Source organism: Abramis brama, assembly GCF_963993115.1.
Source record: "Abramis brama genome assembly, chromosome: 12".
Lineage (NCBI taxonomy): Eukaryota > Metazoa > Chordata > Actinopteri > Cypriniformes > Leuciscidae > Abramis > Abramis brama.
The window spans coordinates 5,139,427-5,159,931 of record NC_139974.1 but is presented as its reverse complement, the minus strand read 5'-3'; the positions used below and the strand labels follow the sequence as shown (position 1 = coordinate 5,159,931).

At 35.4% G+C, this 20,505-nt stretch overlaps 2 protein-coding genes across 5 annotated transcripts in view; one reads left to right on the top strand and one right to left on the bottom strand.

Moving 5' to 3' along the window:
• LOC311094056 (E3 ubiquitin-protein ligase TRIM39-like) overlaps nt 1–20,505 on the top strand; it is a 29,487-nt gene that overhangs the window by 3,962 nt on the left and 5,020 nt on the right. For 3 of the 4 annotated variants that reach the window (XM_084131782.1, XM_084131784.1, XM_084131783.1), the window contains one exon: nt 19–927. In XM_084131782.1, coding sequence (XP_083987908.1) covers nt 19–566 — 548 coding nt within the window. In that variant the 3' untranslated portion in view covers nt 567–927. Of the gene's footprint in view, nt 1–18; nt 20,308–20,505 lie in introns of those variants that run through there. The other variant, XM_084131781.1, reaches the window with a different exon arrangement.
• LOC311093780 (four and a half LIM domains protein 3-like) lies at nt 2,023–14,579 on the bottom strand (the record flags this gene model as incomplete). The annotated part of the gene is made up of 6 exons (XM_084131373.1): nt 2,023–4,758; nt 5,940–6,278; nt 8,774–9,035; nt 10,780–10,990; nt 13,612–13,733; nt 14,495–14,579. The coding sequence occupies 4 exons, from the start codon at nt 14,577–14,579 to the stop codon at nt 8,887–8,889; spliced, it is 567 nt and encodes a 188-aa protein (XP_083987499.1). The 3' UTR covers nt 2,023–4,758; nt 5,940–6,278; nt 8,774–8,886.

Here is a 20,505-nt window from a genome sequence, read left to right as displayed (position 1 = left end):
TCTTCTCTATTTTCTCAGTGGATGTGACTCTGGATCCTGATACAGCTCATCCAGCTCTCATCCTGTCTGATGATGGAAAACAAGTGAGACATGGAGACATTAGACAGAAACTCCCAGACAAACCAGAGAGATTTGATGAATGTGTAAGTGTCCTGGGAAAGGAGGGATTCTCCTCAGGGAGATTTTATTTTGAGGTGCAGGTGAAGGGAAAGACTAAATGGGATTTAGGAGTGGCCAGAGAATCCATTAACAGGAAGGAAGAGATCACACTGACTCCCAGTGATGGATACTGGACTGTGCGGCTGAAGAATGGGAATGAATATAAAGCCTGTGCTGATTCTCCTGTCTCTCTGTGTGTGAGAGTGAAGCCGCAGCGGGTCGGTGTGTTTGTGGATTATGAGGAGGGTCTGGTCTCCTTTTATGATGTGGAGTCCAGCTCTCATCTCTACTCTTTCACTGATCAGTCTTTCACTGGGAAACTCTATCCATTGTTTGGCCCGGGCCTTAATGCTGGAGGTAAAAACTCAACTCCACTGATCATCACACCTGTCATTTACAATAAATGAATTTTCTGCCGTAATATGAAATACACAATGAAAATGATTTATATAATTACAAATTTATACATGTTTTGCTATATTTTCATAATTTGTTTTTCATTGTTAAAATCTATAATTCTAGCTATGATTGCAAATTATATTGTGAAAATATAATGCTTGTTTAACAATTTTATTTTCTATTTTTCATAATTATTCATGCCATTGTTTTCTCCCATCTCAACCTGACAAAGTGAAAGTGTCTGTATTTTTTTTTTACATCAAACTCAACCATTATGATAACATTAATAAATTATCAAAGCTGTGTCTAATTTCTGTGATAAAAGCTCTGATAATACTGTGGTAAATCAGATGGTAATACCTCAATATACAGCGGGGGAAATAAGTATTGAACACGTCATCATTTTTCTCAGTAAATATATTTCCAAATGTGCTATTGACATTAAATTTTCACCAGATGTTGGTAACAACCCAAGTAAGCCATACATACAAAGAAGAAGTATGTATGAAGCTCTCCACAAGTGATCCTTGGCTCTTGGACAACTCTTCTGATTATTCTTTTCACTCCTCTGTCAGAAATCTTGCGAGGAGCACTGGTCGAGGCAAATTTATGGTGAAATTATTGTCTTTCCACTTCCGTATTATGGCCCCAAAAGTGCTCACTGCATGGACCATTCAGAAGCTTAGAATGGCGCCTATAACCAATGCCATCTTTATGTTTTGCAACAATTAGGTTGCGAAGGTCTTGAGACAGCTCTTTACTTTTACCCATCATGAGATGTGTCTTGTGTGACACCTTGGCAATGAGACCTTTTTCTTGTTTGTTTCTTTGTATGTATGGCTTACTTGGGTTGTTACCAACATCTGGTGAAAATTTCATGTCAATAGCACCTTTGGAAATATATTTACTGAGAAAAATGATGATGTGTTCAATACTTATTTCCCCCGCTGTATATCAGAACTGTATGATTACCATATTAATACACTACACTATGGATCTTCAAAGTATACATAAAATCAGCATGATATTATGATCATGGTAATAACAAAAAATTATAAAAGGAGAAGAAGGAGAACAAGAAAACATTGTAGGACTATTACCAAGTTACCATGTCAAATGTTTAACCATAAGAATAGAATAGAATAATAGACAAATTACAACACACATCAGATTTATTTAAATGCTCATTTTTTATTGATACAGTTATATACATCTTCAAATAAAATATAGGACTGTTAAAGGGACACTCCACCCATTTGCATTAAGCTTTGCATTGTTAGAAACCCAGTCATACTGTTGAATGGTCGTGCAACACTCTCTCATTTTCCCCTGAGACGGGAGAAATCCGTTATTTACCTCTTACACTTCCTCCTACAATGACGCAAAAATCGTCATTCTGCGTCATTGTCGGAGGAAGTGTAAGAGGGGGGGATTTCTGTTGAGACTACAGACACGTTCCTCATCTTTCCCAGGGGCGGGACCCGCTCACGCTACAGACCTATTACAGATCAGTGGGTGGGACTTTACTCTCTGAAACTGAAAGCAATATCCTCCATCTTGTTTGAAGCTAAGCTAACAGGCGCTGTGGAGACAGATGTAAAGTTATGACAATAGCGGAGGAGAGTACTCAATATGATATAGAAGAAGATGATTTCGGAAGTCTGATGCTTGAATCAGGTGTTTGTGGCTATCTTTACAAGCCGCATTATAGCGAAGAGCAGCCGAGGCAGAAGACCTGCCTGCCGCGGACGAGGAGCCCGGACTGGCTCGAGTTAGGGCGGACTGGTGGCGCCGGTGATCTCACTATGCAACTCATAGACTGTAAGATGCAACTACGAACACAGAGATAGAGTCCGTCTGCAGCAAAGAATTTCAACGATGACAATTTCTCCTGGACGAAATCTCTGAATCAGACGAGGACACGGACGTTTGTGTTGAGAACTATCCTAGTTTCGCACCGCATATGTTCTGACTGAACATCCAGGTACCATGCAATAATTCACCTTTTCGAAAGAAATACAAACGAGGAGTAATGCACTAATGAGTTCGCCAACTAACTAGACATTTTGTGTGAAATTAATTTCAAGCTCTGGTGGTAGCTAGCCTTGTAGACGGAAGAGTGATTTCTCTTATAGGCAGATATGCGCTGTTCTGGATTAGTGGGAGTGGCTTGCGGAGCTGTGCAATGTGGTGCATTGTGGGAGTTGTTGTCTTTCATACAAATGCGTCCTGAAGTTATTTTTTTGTCTTTCCTCGGTCACGAAGGCACCAAATTCAAAATTTATTTTACATTTCTACATATATGACCCACTTTCAATAAAAAACAATGTTCCTATGGGTGGAATGCTCCTTTAAATATCTGATGGTGTTGATATGAAGTAGAGATACAAATATGAAACTTTATGAAATATATTTTACTTCTGTCAGGACATAGTAGAGATTATTCTATTAAAGATGCCTATTTATATTGCTGTTTATGTTTAATGTCTTTTGATCTGCATGAAAATTGAGCACAGCTTCTTTTTACAGTAGATAGTGATAAAATAAGGTCATCGTTTTGAGGAAAAGGAATATAGAAAGCTAGTCATTCTGGTCTTTTCACATTGTTCTGTGTCCTGAGAGAAAGAGTAGAAAACTTTATCTCTTTAAAGTAAACCAGTCACAGTCAAGAAACTCATAAATGATGACAGAATTATTATTTTTGTGTGAACTATCACTTTAAGATTCTCTGAGGCCTCTGTGCTACAGCATTACTGTAGATAATGTTCACTGGGTGGCGCTATATAGTTTTAATTTAATTTAATTTGTTTAGTGATTTTGTTTTATTTAGTTTACTAACTAGTTACAATTTGTTCTTTGTGAGTGCTATGTCTGATAAATAATTTTTGATTGTGCATCTTTAGTCCTAATGATGATTAATAATGATGCCTGCACCACTCATTAATGGATGAATATATTGGATCCACATTTTAATGCACTGTTTGTGTATTGAGTGTGTGTTGCAGTATTTAACACATGATGGATCGAGTGACTGTTAAGTTCTGATGGTTTTAACAGAGACGGCAGGACAAATGTTCTGTCCACTGAGGTTTAGGACACAAGATGAAACCAAAGACCCCAGAGAACAGCTTTAATGGGACCCGGAGTCTCTCCTGGGACAAAGACACAATTTTCATATTTCCATAAACAGAGTCAACTGCATCTAACGGAAGAGTCATGAGAATTTCTTAAACTAATGGCTGCAGATTATGTTTATAAAGGGGTTTGGAAAGATTATTTCTGCTTTGTGATGTTTTTAATCCTCATATTTTATGTAAAGTAGGTCTATTTGTACTTAAAATGTATATGCCTGTCATTAACAAAATGTCAAACCAATAAGCTGCATTATCATTAAACTTCATTATCACAGACCTTAGCTTTTAAGGAACTCAGTGTCTCCATCAGTCCATCTTTTCCACTGGATGTGTGTGGAAAGTCTGATCACAGTGATTGTGTCGTTCTTCAAGTATTGGCCTGTTGGATTCAGCAAATCCACACTAAAGTTCCTGAACTTCCTGATCTTTGTGCTTCAACATCCTGCAGTGAGAAACCTGTAATTCTGCCATCAATCATTACGAATTACATGTTCCATCGTCATCTTTTAGTTTTACATGCCTTTATTTAAGGTTAAAAAAATAATAAAAAAAACTGTCCGAAATTTGGCATCTGGTAAAAATGAGTAAATTAACATTTAAATTTAAAAACTTCACATGAAGGGTTTATTCATGATTAGAGATGTTAGGGTTGAGTTATATAGGCTATGCAGGATTTCCATAACCTTATATTCTTATATTAAACTGCATATTTTATCAGACATTTTGTCTCAGAAATGTATATGTACATGTATAGTTTAAAAAAAATAGAAAACATAATTTTACTGAACCTCAAATATTTGAAAGTTGTTATTTATTATGTAACAAACATTTTATGAAAGGAAACACAACACAGGAGCAGTTTTACAGAAGCCATTCATATGGAAAAATACATCAAACATTTAAAAACAAAGTTAAAAGTATTCTTTTGAAAGCAACACAAATAGGAAGCCATCTGTTAAATCCTAATTAATATGTGAATATTTCATTTGAGAATTATTAAAATGAATGGATAAAACACTAATGCATGTGCATTAAAATAGTGCACTGTAAAATTCACTGTTTAACCCTCAGACGGTCTTCGTTTTCCAGTCACATGCTGGGCCTTCCCGGTCAGAAGTGACCGGAGGCCTAAAAATGAAACTTCCTCCATCCCAGTAAAACCAATGCAATTTATTTTTGTTCTATAATATTTATTCTTTTTAATTTAGTATTTTGAGATCATTTTATTGAATTTATTAATATTTATGCAATATTTATGGTCTATTTTTGCCATTGAAAATAATTAAAAAATTTATATAAATATATGTATTTTTAAAAAAAAAAATTATACAGTATTTTAGTTTAATATAGAGTCTAGGCCTTCAAAAAAAAAATGTTTGAAGCAGATTAGCACCATCTGGTGAGAGTATGGAGGAAAAGCGTAGGAGCAGGGTGTAACCACTAGATGGCATCTACAGTTCTCTATGGAGAGGCATGTGAATTCCCCAGCTGTTTATGGACACATTTACTTTTTTTTGTACAGAATTTGTAACAAAAAATGCAATTCATTCAATTATAACACTTTTTGTAAAATAATATTACATTTTTTTATTTCTTTTATTTTTTTTTATTTTTTTTTCAATTTCCCATTCATTTTCTATGGGGGACATTTTTGACCGAAGACCACAAGTGTGACTATTTTTTTTACGACCACTTAGCATGCTCGAATCATGACCTCAATTTTTTTGTGTGTGCACATACCTATTGCCATAAAAGTCACCGAGTTTCGTAACATTCCAATGAAGCTGTGATTTTTAAAAATTCAAAATAGATTTTTTGTAATCAAAATTTATTGGTGTTTATGTGTATAAAAGTGTGTGTGTATGTGTGTGTGTGTGGGTGGGTGTGTCTTTTTTGTATTCTTGATGTTGTAGAGTGTCACCCCTTTACAGCGGTGTACTTTTTTTTAGGATTGAGGCCGATTTGTAGATTGTACACACAAAAATTCGGAGAATTTTTTTTTTGTTGTCAATTTCCCATTAATTTCCTATGGGTCGGTCATTTCTGACCGAAGACCAAAATCGTCACTATTTTTTTTACGACCACTTAGCATGCTCGGATCATGACCTCAATTTTTTTTTGTATTCACATACCTAATGCCACAAAAGTCACCAAGTTTCATAACATTCCGATGAAGCTGTGATTTTTAGAAATTCAAAACAGAAAATGTATCGGTCAGAAATGACCGAGGACCGTCTGAGTTAATACAAACAACATTTTCTGTCCACATTCTAATGCATCATTACATGATTCAATCCTGTCTCGCTGAACACACACCTCACATATTAACACTCAGTGTGTGTTTTGTTCAGATGTAAGTTTCATTGAGGAATGTTGCTTTTTAGAGGGAATTTAAAGGCCTGATGTTAATGCAAACACATGGAAAATTACTCAAACGTAAAATCAAAACTGAGTCACTTTGGCACGAAACACGTTCGGTTCAAATGATTTGAGTTTATCATTTAAACTGTGAAATACATTTACACAATCTAATGTGTTGTTCTAGTTTAGAGATTTTTAACATACAGATTTGGGAGAATGTAACACCTAAATGCAGGCATGTGCACACATAGACATCAAAGGGGGCTTGAGCACCTGCCCTTTTTATTCCTGGAGAGAAAGTGCCCTTTTTTCTGGGGTGCTTTTTTTTTTATTTTTGAAAAATAATATATATTTCTGTTTGCGCACAGCTTCCCTGTCAAACAAATATATTTTTTGAAGAATAGTATATCTAAATATCAGGTCAGGAGTTCTGAAGCGCTCCCTCTCCCTCTCCCCCGATTGTTAAACCCGATTGTATTGCTTCCGCTAAAGAAAATAGTGCGCTCCGTCTCTACGGTTAGAATCCTGTGAGTCCATAGCAACGCTCTGTTTTTCATGGCAACGGTCTGTTATACTCCGCACAGCATTCTGTTATCAAGAAATAACAGACCATGGAATTCAACCAAGCCATGTAATAAAATAAGTTAATAAAATAAGCATATATCACCACCAGGTGATATGCTTTAGTTATTTTGTTTATCCTATTTACCTGCATTGCCCTGTTAATTAGATGCAAATGTGCGCATTTTAACTAGTTGACGCCTAATTTGCATACAGAACGTCCCCAGTTAATGACTTACATCAAGAGTCTTTCCCCCTGAAATTTAGAAATCTAAATTGGTGAATTTAGAAGAAATCTACAGATGCAAACAGATGGAGGATACACTCTAAAAAATGTAGTAAATCTGAGTAACTGCATCTGGTACATTAATAAATAAAACTGAGTAGAAATAAGTAAACATTAAACATTCAAAATAACAATATTTATAAATTAACTTTTTATTTATGAGTAATTTAACTTTTTTTTATTTCCTCTAAACCTTTATAAAATAGTATTCCATACAACCACAAATACATACTTGACATGGGCTTTTATTGAATTTTTACTCAATTATTTTGGGAAGTTTAATTTTAAAGTGTTATGTATTCTGATAACACCAAAATAATTAAAACGATGTAGTGCCTTGTGCAAAAATAAATAAATTATTAGTAAAACACGCCCCTCTGCTTGATGCAGTTATTTAGGTTATTCTAAATATGAAGAGTTCAGATGAAAAAGCCTCTAAGTGCCATCTGAAATTTCCTTATAATGATCATTTTCTATCAAGCTTGTATGTTTATGTTCACTTATTTCACATTACTGGCAATGAAAATTACCTATTAAAGGGATAGTTCACTTTGAAATTAATTTTTGATATGTTTTAGCTTACCTCAAGGGCATCCAAGATGTAGGTGTCTTTGTTTCCGCAGTAGTTTCAATTTTGATATTTTTAGGTCAAACCGTTCTTGTCTGTCAGTCATATAATGCAGGTCTATGGTCACTGTCTCAAAACACAAGCACAGAGTCCAAATTAAAACAATTCCCCATCGTCCAAATGAAACAATTCCCCATCATAAGTACACATTGATGGCCTAAGACACGAAACGAGCGGTTTGTGTGAGAAAACGAACAGTATTTATATCGTTGTTATCTCTTGAAAACAGCACACGTCCAAATGATCTGACGGCGCGGGCGGGTATAGATATATACACTAGACGTCGCCTTGGCTACTGCAGTTCATTGGAACGAAACCGTAGCCAAGCGACATCTAGTGTATATATCTATACCTGCCCGCAGGCGGGTATAGATGTATACACTAGATGTCGCCTTCGCTACTGCAGTTCATTGGGACGAAACCGTAGCCAAGGCGGCATCTATGTATATATCTATATATCGCCCGCGCCGTCAGATCATTTGGACGTGTGCTGTTTTCAAGAGATAACAACAATATAAATACTGTTCGTTTTCTCACACAAACCGCTCGTTTCGTGTCTTAGGCCATCAATGTGTACTTATGATGGGGAATTGTTTCATTTGGACGATGGGGAATTGTTTTAATTTGGACTCTGTGCTTGTGTTTTGAGACAGTGACCATAGACCTGCATTATATGACTGACAGACAAGAACGGTTTGACCTAAAAATATCAAAATTGAAACTACTGCGGAAACAATTACACCTACATCTTGGATGCCCTTGAGGTAAGCTAAAACATATCAAAAATTAATTTCAAAGTGAACTATCCCTTTAATTGTCATTTAAGTTAAATTACTGAACTTGAAAAAAAATGCTCATTTTAGAAGAAAATTTCAGATGGCACTTAGAGGCTTTTGCATCTGAACTATTCATATATACTTGAAACTAGTAGCATAGAAAATGTTTTCAAAACATGCACATTGTGGAATGGTTTGCTTTGCTGCTCTATAAACCTAGTGAATACTAAGGAGACCATGGTTTCTGTGTGAACGGATTATTTTGTAGACATCTTTTGAAAATGAAATAATTGCGTGAGTTTGAGGAAGATAAAATTAATTAACTTTTTTAATTATTTTTTTAAAAAGGAAGTCAGAGTTGCGTTAATATATATACTTTTTTGTTTAAAAAAAAAAAATAATAATTATGAGAAGTGCCCTTTATTTCACTTGAGCCCCTGCCCCTCAAAATGTCTGTGCACGTCCCTGCCTAAATGTATATCATGTATATCATACATGTATAAATGATGTCAAACGTTTCATAAATGTGTTTCTATCACACAGCGCTCTGTTCTTCAGCACATCTACAGAAGCAGGTTTGAATTATTTGGCATTGCAGTTTTTGCAGAGAATCTTTGTCCCGTCGGGGAAGAATCCAGCGCCGACCAGAGACACCGAACACTCAGAACACTTAAAACACGACTGATGCCACTGACGATCCTCAAACGACACGTACTTCCCTTCTCCAAAACCTGACAAAAACATTGAGTTTCATTTTGAGCAGCCGTTTCTAAAATCTCTATAACAACATTATCATCATTTCATATGAACATCATTTAAATTGTTAATAAACATTGATAAGGATGCACTCTAAGAAAAGTCTGTAAAAATATGGCACAATGTGTTAATGAAGGAATATTCCGTATTGATGTTTCACAGGCGTTTTACCCGTATTTTGAAATATGGATTGTGTTGTGTTGTGATGTATGGTTAACAGAAAAGTCTGTAAACTTAACTGTAAACAGAACTTTTCTTTTTATGGATATGGATTTTTTTTACAGCGTTGTTCTGCTAAAGATGATTTACTCAATGTTGTTCCAAACTTATATTGCTTATACTTCTGTGCAACAAAAGAAGTTCTTATAGACATAATGAAAGTGAATGGGGACTGGGGCTGTTGAGCTTTTTATAAATGACAAAAAAAAACCCAACGTGGTTTATGCAACTTGTATGTTATGTTTAAGTCATGTTTTGCTTGACTACTTTTGTAATTTTTTTATGTGTGGAGCTTGACAGCCCCAGTCTCCATTCACTTTCATTAAATGAAAAAGAGCAACATGGACATTCTGCGTAATATCTTCTTTTGTTTTCCATAGAAGAAGTCATTGGGGTTTGGACCGACATGAGGATGAGAAAATCTAAATAAATTGATGTATTATATATATATATATATAGAGAGAGAGAGAGATACATATATAGATATATAGATATAGATATATACATTTTTTAAATGGACAATTTCTATATTTAAAAAAACAATTTTTTTTGGATATGTGCTTTTTTATGTCATATTTGACACAATTTTATGACTAATAGTATGATTAGTGAAAATATGAATCTCATATAGATGGAGGAAAAAAAACACCTCAATTTTATTCAAAGGTCCAAACTGAGAACAATGCAATTTGTTGTTGCTGATATTTCTATGCCCCATAAATGGATGAAATTCTGATTGTTTGTATTGTAAATCATTGAGATCTTTATAACAGTATAGCGGACTGCATGAAATGCATGTAAAAATCAGTTGTCACTCAATATCTCCCAATAATGTCTTAGTTAGATGATATTTAAATGCTTAGTTTTATGATCAAATCTCTGTAGTTTTTATTGTGGGAGGCAAAACGTATAATGCAATACAATGATGACTGAGAGATGAACAAATAAATGTAACAAATAAAAGTTGCTTCAGTCCAGTTTATCTTGAAATATTAATAACAATATGAACGTTATTCTTACATTTACTTAAAAAAATCAAGATTTCACAACAAAAAGACACGTGAATCACGACCTGAAGGGGGACGTTATAGTTAAATTTACACTAAAAGGCCTTTTTCTTGCTAAAATGTATAAACTATCACTCATACAATAGATGGCATGTAGTAGATTGTGTACAAGTTTTCAGCAAAGTTTTGATAATGTTTTAGAAATGTGCGTATCAAATATGATACACTAAGGTTAAAACATATAAACAGTGAGATATTTGATATTGATATTTGAGTCAGATATTATATTCTCATAGGTCATGACCCGGTGGATGAGAGACTCGAGTCCCGATGAACAAGCAGAACTTTATTCAAACACACTCAGCAGCCTCCAAACACACGACCCTGTTTATGTGACAACTGTCTCTTGTTTCTGACAGTGTTTCTGTTCTCAGTTGAAGGAACTGCTAATGAAGAGCGCTCTTGTTATAAGGACACATTAACACACACTGACCTGTGATGGGTTTGTCGCAGGCGGCACATTTTTGGGCGTACAGGTTACTGAAGCACTTCACACAGAACGGATCTTCACCCTGCGTTGTGAAAGGCTGTCCGGCCAGCTGGACTTTACAACCCGAACACAAGAAACATTCTTTATGCCAGGGCTCGTCTCTGTACGTAACGCCACCCTGAACCAAGATCTGGAAGAGACGAGACCAAACACACTGTCATTCACTGCGTACAACTTAACGAGGTTGGCAGTGAAAAAAAGCAAAAATTACTCAGTTTTAGATTAATCTTCAGATGTGTGTAGTTTACACTCTTAAAAGTAAAGTTTCCGAAGGGGGTTTTCATAGTGAAAAGAATAACCTTTGCCAAAGAACATTTCAGTGAACAATTTTGAAGGCAAAGACACATAAATAGGGTAAAATTTTAACAATAATAAATATCACCATACTTCCTGTGTTGATTGATTACATTAATAATTCCAAACATTTTTGTAAGTTTTTTTTAAATATTATGTTTAAATATGCAAATGATGCATTTTCTAATTAACTATGCACTCATTTGCATAAACTCCAAAACAAAAATCTGAATATTGGATGAAGTCAGGTTCAAAATTCTTGTTTCATTTTGTTGACATATTAGAATTAAAGGTTTTTAGAGAGGGGATTTAGGATTTCTCTTTTTATCACTCCATAAATCAGCCAATACTGTCAATAAATACATTTTCACCATGTTTTTAGGAATACATTGTTGTAACATATCAGGCAAATGATATATGAACAAACCTCTCTGTAAAAACCTTCAGAATATAGATATGAATAAAACTGTAAAGTTTGGTGTGTGTAAGTGCTACTGAACTGGAGGAGAAAAAAACTCATTTTAAAAAAGCAACCTTTAAATATATGAATTGTAATTTAAATCTAGAGATGCAAATATATATATAGTGCCATAAAGTAAACACTTAAAAGTGTATTTTGGATTTTTTGTTTCCACTAGTCTGAAACAATATGATATGAAAATTACAGTATACTCACTACAAAAAACTAGACTACACCACTGAGACACACTTACTCCCACTAATCATCTCATCATCATCAGATACTAACAGTGCAACTGATACTCTTTCTCCACTCTAAAATCTTGCTTAGACAACTTCTGCCCCCTTTCCTCCAGGCCAGCCCGCGTCACCTCCTCTGCCCCTGGTCATGTGATGTTCTCCGCGAGCATCGGTCTAAACTCAGGGCTGCAGATCCCAGTCAACACGTGAGATCATGAGAACATTCTCATACAGTGACACTCACAGTGTGAATATTATATGAGCTCATTGTGAATTCAAAATGTTGAGCCGGTTGAGAGGAGGAAGTTCAAATGTCGGTCACTGGGGAACATTATAGTTCCTGTTTCTCAACTCTGGAAAAATGTGGACACTGCAGGATTTGTTAGCAAACCGTTTGTGCTGTACAGTTGTGTTCTGGACTCAGCGTGGAATTGTTACACTGGAGAAATGGTGGGTGGTCACTTTAATTGCATTTCACATACGCTCATATTATATTATAATGCTAATATGCACTGTGGCCTGGCCCTGTGTTAGCAGAGTACTGTCACATGACCAGGTACATGTGAACCATCCATCTTACCAGCTCATGTGTAGAGTCACCTGGCTTCAGAAATCACACCAGTAATCAAACATATTGCTCTCTGTGTTTCAGGATGTCGAGTCTTTTCAAGGGGAAAAAGAAATAGAGGTTAAGAAGTGAAAAAGAGTCACCAAAACCACACCAGAATCTGAATGCATCCGTCAAATAGAAATATTTGTGTCAAATGTCAACACCTGAAAAGAATACAAAATAAACAAGAAAACTGAATTTTTGAAATACTTTGTTGATGGAAATAAAATATGACCTTCTACATGATGTTTGTGATATAACTGACCAATATTAGAGGAATTTTAGATCACAGTAAACTCACTAAACTAACAGAATGAGAGTTTAACACAATGACTTTACAGTGGTCTCTCATGCTGAGCTCACAGTTTGAGCGCAGAGTGAGTGAGCTTTGAGGTTACACTTTTAGCTCACTATGACCTCACATCGACCACAGTGAGTATCCTGGGATGGTGAGATCACATCGACCACAGTGAGTATCCTGGGATAGTGAGATCACATCGACCACAGTGATTATCCTGGGATGGTGAGATCACATCGACCACAGTGAGTATCCTGGGATGGAGAGATCACGTCGACCACAGTGAGTATCCTGGGATGGTGAGATCACATCGACCACAGTGAGTATCCTGGGATGGTGAGATCACATCGACCACAGTGAGTATCCTGGGATGGTGAGATCACATCGACCACAGTGAGTATCCTGGGATGGTGAGATCACATCGACCACAGTGAGTATCCTGGGATGGAGAGATCACATCGACCACAGTGAGTATCCTGGGATGGTGAGATCACATCGACCACAGTGAGTATCCTGGGATGGAGAGATCACATCGACCACAGTGAGTATCCTGGGATGGTGAGATCACATCGACCACAGTGAGTATCCTGGGATGGAGAGATCACATCGACCACAGTGAGTATCCTGGGATGGTGAGATCACATCGACCACAGTGAGTATCCTGGGATGGTGAGATCACATCGACCACAGTGAGTATCCTGGGATGGTGAGATCACATTGTTGACTGGAAGAAGAAGTGGCACAAATCGAAAGATCCCGCTGACCTTGGTTTGTATAAATCCCTCCTCTCGAGCTTCTCTGCTAATGTCTCTCTACTGCTAAAATAACTTACTACCACAACAAAATGAACAATTCTTTTTACTTTTCAAAACACTCCTCGTCCCTCGTAACAGGGCACACAGTAAAACTCGCTCTTATCTGGGATGAACGACTGTCCGCCGATGGGCTTCTCACAGCCGCAACAAACACAACATTCCTCGTGCCACGAGGGGCGGACTTTACCATTAGGCAAAGGTTGGCAATTGCCTTGGGCCCCAAGCTACCTAGGGGCCCCCAAAATGCCCCATTAACTTATGCTTAAGTTTTTTTTTTTTTTTTTTTTTTTTTTTATTGTCGCAAATTATGTATTTCTAAATCTCCATTTGCGAAAAATGGCATCAAATCATTAGTCGCAGAAAGGAGGGGGCCCCCACCTCACTACATTGGACTATTCCATTATCTCACGCATCTGCGAAAGTGACAAGGCTGTATTGCGACAAAAAACTGACAGAGAAAAAGAAGTGATTGACAGAGTGTACAGAGTAGTAGAGTAAAAATGAAGCGAAGCTACCCAAGCGGTGCTGAAAAAAGGAGGAAAAATTGCCGAATAAGGTAACAAACTTTTTTGTGATGCCCGCTGACAATGACAACAACGCTAACGATACAGGAAATACACAAACAGAGCAAGATCTAAACGTGAAAATGAAAAGTTTCGAAGTTACCCAAGCGTCTCAAATAAAAGAAAAAAAGACTCAGATAGGTGCAGTGTGTGATTTTTAGACGTCACAATATGTCAATCTTCATAGAAGGGGGTTCCTGCGGTTATGTAGATATAAATGACTCATTCTAAGGTAATAAGAACATAACGGTTCATTAAGTAAGGTCTTTATACACCACTGAAAACATAGTTATGGATCTTATATTGCATTTCTGTCAATAGATCCTCAGAAATATGACACATTGCACCTTTAAAGATCGGATGGGGGGCCCATACATACCTTCGCCTTGGGCCCCCAATTTGCTAAATCCGCCACTGCGAGCAGCCTCCGTACTCCAGCCGCTTAGAGCCTGAGAGATCCACATCTGTTCAAACTAACTGTACAACACTTCATCTACAGTGAGAGAGAGCAAAGCAACACGACAAAACCATTTTAACTTCATGTAAGTGTGCAGGTGCTGCTTTTTAGACACTTTTCCGTGTTGTTTATTTATTTATTTTTTCCCACTAGCCGGTGGGCTGTAGTTAGTGAACTACAAGAAGATTTGTGTTAGTGAACTGATTGTGGCCACCGGCTAGCGGTTTCTTCTTTGTGTTTGTCTCACCCCCCTTCCCTAGTAACAGCCTCGGTGTGGATTGGGCCCATAGGATAGACTAGCCCACCGGGATCTAGCCTGCTTTCCTCAGAGTGTTTCACCCATTCGTTTCCGATGTGTGCAGTGTAATGCTGTGAAGTGTGTGTCTTTTGAAATAGCTCAAAGAGCATGGTTGCCGTGTTGTGTAAGCTGAGTTTGTAGTGTTCGTTCTACTCTAAAGTGGTGTGTTAGCTCACGTGTGGTATTGAAACCTAGGCCTGGTCAAGCTTGTATCCCCCCCCCCCCCCCCCCCCCTCCCCTAAAATAGAGTCCCCTTGCTCTCGCCAGTCTTGTCCAGTGGGTGGCGTAGTCAGCACTGCCATAGACTTACAGGCGGCGACATAAGAAAGACAATGCAATGGGAGCAGGAACTCTTCCGTATCTTTCTCTCGTCCAAGCAGAAGGTGCTTTCTCATTTCACACTGCCAAAAATCATATTTTCATCATGTATTGTAACTTTTTTTGTTTTTGTTTAAATATCTAAAAAATGATTGTGAAAAAACAAGATGAGCAAGATAAAACAGTTTAAAACCAATTTAAAAATAGTGCTTCTCAATTCAATCTGATCTTGTTTTGAATATTTTTACACATTTCTATTGAGAAATAGGCCAAGTAAAAGAAATGCTATTTGTCTACAAATGTATTATATTATTGAGACATGTAGGTCTATTAAATGGTTTAAATGAGTAATGAAATACAGGCCAAATTACAGGCATTTTTTGTTAGCCTATAAGCTAGCAAATTTTTTATTTTACTTTTTGCATTTGTATTTATACTAAATCTGACTAAACACAATAAAGCCATTCATCAGAAACCATATGTGTGCCATGTGTGGTTTTACCTGTGGTTCTCATGATCTAAATGTATGAAAGCTAGACCAATGGTTCATTTTAATAAGAGTATATTAAGAGTTCTAACTTCTATCTCAGTAAGAAAAGCCTATTTACATTTTGCCCTTTAAAAATGAGGCTGTTATTTATTTATTTATTTTTACAGATGTTCACTACTGTCTGTGTTAATGAAAAATAAATGTACATCTGTATCCCAACTGCTGTTGTCAACTCAAGCTACTGTCAAATGTGCATTTCCAAGAGACAAAACATGTAGGCTAATATTATTAATACATGCTGTATCGTGTGTTGGTGCCACTGGTCTCAAATATTCTAGAGCCCTGTCGAATCTGCCGCCGTTAAAAAAAAAAAGTCTGGACACCCCTGCTTTAAAATTTAATTGTCTCCGCTTTTCACTTCTTCGTAATACTGTTTTTATTGCATTTTCTTAAACACTTACACAACAATGTACATCACATGTCTGTAACATCACATATAATGTACAAAAAAACAAAAACAAACACCGGGGCTCATATTACATGAAAAGTACAATAGCACAAACCAACATTGGATAATAAAGTATGTTGGAAGTCAGAGTTAACAATACACTGCAATCAGTAATAGCCACAGATAAGAGAAATAAAATAAAATAAAATAAAATAAAATAGGGTTAGTGCAAATTAAAATATATTTTCAAATGAATATAATACCTAATCAAGCATTTTGTTCCTCCTCTACGCTTTTCACTTCTAATCCCAGTGTATACTGGAATCTTTCTAAAGCAGGTAAATACAATATTGTCTATCAAAATGACTGAAATAACTTTGAAATATTATCACTCAATGCTGAAGTTAATGAACATTTCTAAGGCAAGGTATATAGGCCTATATATATATTGTTGAAAGTAATTTTTAAAGCTTTTACATTTGTATGTTTCCTTTTGATGTTCGATTGTTGAAAGGTGAGTAGAATAATTATTTGAAGCCAGTTGAAAATATATATTATCGCGTTTATAGAGCGAGCCTTTCACTGATTGTTAACAGTTTAACGGAAGTTACTGCTGCGCAAAGCATCATGGGGCCTGTAGGAAGAAGGTGGATAACTGATAACAGATTCACTGTGAGAGAATGGCGGCCTCTACTGGAGACTTCAGAAAAATACTGCTTCTTCATTTTAAAATATAAATGTGCAACACATTAAAGGTTTTATTTAAGAAGAACAAAACTTTACATACAAGAGTACATATAACCATACATGTCAGGGGTAAAGAAGAAAAAAAAAAGAAAAAAAAGAGAAAAGGAAGGCGTTTTACAGAAAACACTTGTACCTGTCAAACAGCTGTGTAGTTTTCCTAGCTTTTAGGTTTTTACTTTTGGATATTGTTTTTAAATATATTTTAACATCAATTTTAAAATGTTCAAAATTTGGTAGGCTATTTTTCCATTCCAATTGACTTTATGAATATAGTAACGGGCAATTATAACAATTAAATCAAATATAAACAAAATATTTGTATCACCCTCAATTGAAAAACAATTCAACATAACATCAATTTCTTCAAAGTTAACAAGAGTCATAACTTTTCTTTGCAAGTAATTACTGAGTTCTTTCCACAACATTTGGGTCTTGGGACACTCCCAAAATAGATGGTTAATAGTCTCAGGGGAAATTTAACAAAAAGCTCAAATATCTTCCATGTTCACTTTAAAACGCTGTACCACAAGTGACTTAACAGGGTAAACTCGATGAAAATATTACAGTATATGAAACCTCTTTCACTTTGTTTGTGATGTGATACTAATGAGGTGTCATCCAAACTTTACTCCAATCAATACGTTTTTAAATAAAGAATTCCAGTGAGTAACAACAAGTACATTTAGACTGAAGAAGGGAACGTACAAAAGTATTATTACATCCAGAACTGGTGAAATCCTTGCCCTGCAACTTAATACAAGAAGTTAATTCTTCTACTGTTGTTTGTAGAGAATAATTATTATGACCTTCTAATAATCTCAAAATTTCCTTGGGAATTGCATGTCAAACCAAAAGATATTGGACAGGATCAACTCAAAAGTTATAAATATGAACAAACTCAGTATAACTGTATAAAACACCATCCTTTTTGATCAGCTGTTTAACTCAAATAATTCCCTCTTCAAACCAATTCTCAAAAAAATATTGATTTGTTTCTAACCATTATAAATCTGTTATTCCAGATGGTACATTAATGGGGGGAAATTATGACTATACATACGAGTCCATGAGAGTAATGCTTGTTTGTGGAAACTTGCAAGTAACACTTGAGCATTATAAACCAACCTGGACAAACCCTCAGCTTTAACACACGACCAGTGAAAGAGAGATCTCTCATCAGCCAAGAATTCAGTTTCTTTTCAAATGATTGAATGATGGGAGTGAAGTTTAACTCATTCCTGACTTCCTCATTTTTTGATATCTTAATACCCAAATATTTGACAACTTCTTTCACGGGAATATTGCATACTGCAGTAAAGTCACAGGAACCTAGAGCCATAAGCTCACATTTATTAATATTTAGGGAAAGACCAGATCCAGATGAAAATAACTGCAGACACTTCATTGCTTTTTCAGCTTCAGTCTCTTAAGAAAAGAGGAGCGTCATCAGCTCATTGTGTGCATTTCATTTCTGTATCTTCTATTTTGATACCACGAAAAATGTGTTTCTTAATATGAATGGCCATAATTTGTGTAGCCAACAACAAAAGCAATGGACTAATAGGGCAGCGCTGTCAAATCCTTTTAATTTTGAATCTATGAGAAGTTCCATATGCCAATTTTACAGAGCTATTAATCTTATTATATAGGGTTCTGATTACTTTTTGAAATTTGTTCCCAAATCCGAAAAAATTAAGAGTTTTAAAAATAAAGTCGTTCAATTGTATCGAAGGCCTTGTAAAAATCGAACAGAATAAAACTATTTTCATTAATAATTTCAGTATTATCTATAATATCTAATACAAGTCTTATTATATAATGATATACAAATATTATTACAAATATGTCTTTCTCTTTATAAAACCTGACTGCACCTCATCAATAATAAATTCTAATCCTAACTTTAACATTTCAGCGAATATGGAAGCAATAATTTTACTGTCATTATTAATTAAGGTAATAGGTCGCCAATTATCAAGTGATAATAGATCTTTATCAGGCTTTGGAATTAAGGATATTAGACCTTGTGTCATGGAGGGCAAAACCCCTGATCAATAGATTCTTTAAAGACCATTAACAGAAATTCAGCTAGATCGTCTAGCCATCATTACCGGGGGACTTGTTTAATTTAAGTTTTTTTTATAGCTGTTCTTATCTCTAAAATGGAAACTTCCTTATCACAAAGAGCTTTAAATTCTCCATCGATACGATCTATATTATGTTTCAGGGGCTTTAAAAAAATCATCTATTTTGTCTACAGAACATGCACTGCTGGAATATAGTTTACCATAAACATTTGAGACGTATTTTGAAATAATAATAGAGTCCTGTGTTTCATGGCCATTAATATTAAGCTTTCTAATAGATGTATACTCTCCATTCCTTTTCTCCAAATTATAAAAGTATCTGGAATTAGTTTCCCCTTCCTCTAACCAACGTCTTCGTGATCTAACAAATGTTCCTTTTGCCTTGATTATATATAATTTATCTAACTCAGCCTGCAGATTCATTAACAAATTAGAATTCCCATCAGAATTATTAGTGATGTTACAAATAGCTCTAATGATTTCCTCTTCCTTTGACTTGTTAGACTTTGCAACTTCTTTGCCTTCATCAATTGCACTAAATCTAATCTGAAACTTCATAAACTCCCAATTTTTATAGTATAAATTTGTTCGCTTATCTTGATTCCAATATGTTTGTATTATCTTCTTAATTTCATGTTGAAAACTATCAATTTCCAATAATTTATTTTTAGTTTCCAATAAGAGATTTTATATGAACTTTTGTTATTCATTTTAATAAGAAGATAAATCATTATGTGGTCAGACAATATCGATGGTTCAATTGATACTCTGTTTGTATTTTGTTCTAATGAATTAGAAATGAACCAAAGATCGATTCTTGACTGTTTAGATTTATCTCTATTACTCCATGTGTACTCTTTCAAATGTGGGTGTTTATATCTCCATATATCAATTACCCCTAAAATTATCACAGAATATAGATAGCTCTGAATCGCCTGTAGATGATCTTATTGGAATAGGAATTCTATCCATCTTAACATCTGGGACAATATTACAGTCCCCACCTAGAATCATTTCAAGATCATGAAATCTTTTTCTTTTCTTTGTTAATCTCATTTTCAATATCAGAGAACAAATCAACATTATATTTATTTTTTAATATTTAAGGCATATACAGTACCCAACAAAAACATTTTCCCATCAATGGATACCATTAGACAACACATGAAATACATGTAGGAGGAGCACTGACATCACTCTCTGACATCACTGTAGTTCAGAGAGATTCAGAGAAAGTGAAACTAACTTGATCATCAATATGGACTCCTGAAACTATCAACCTCTTTAAACTACAGAATATTTATTGATCCGTTCAAAGAGTCTTGTGGACACATCTGATCCTCACAGGTAAGAGATAGAAATATAAGAGAGATTGTGCTGAACAGGTTTCTAATGGAAATGAACTGGTTTAGTAGGTTTATGTCAAACTGGAATAAGTTGAACAGAACCAGGTTTAAGCATGTCAAATACTCAACTATTTTAGTTGTTCACTGAAATGGTATCAGAATTGTATTTAAATATGTAATTTGATTGGTTGTAAAGCAA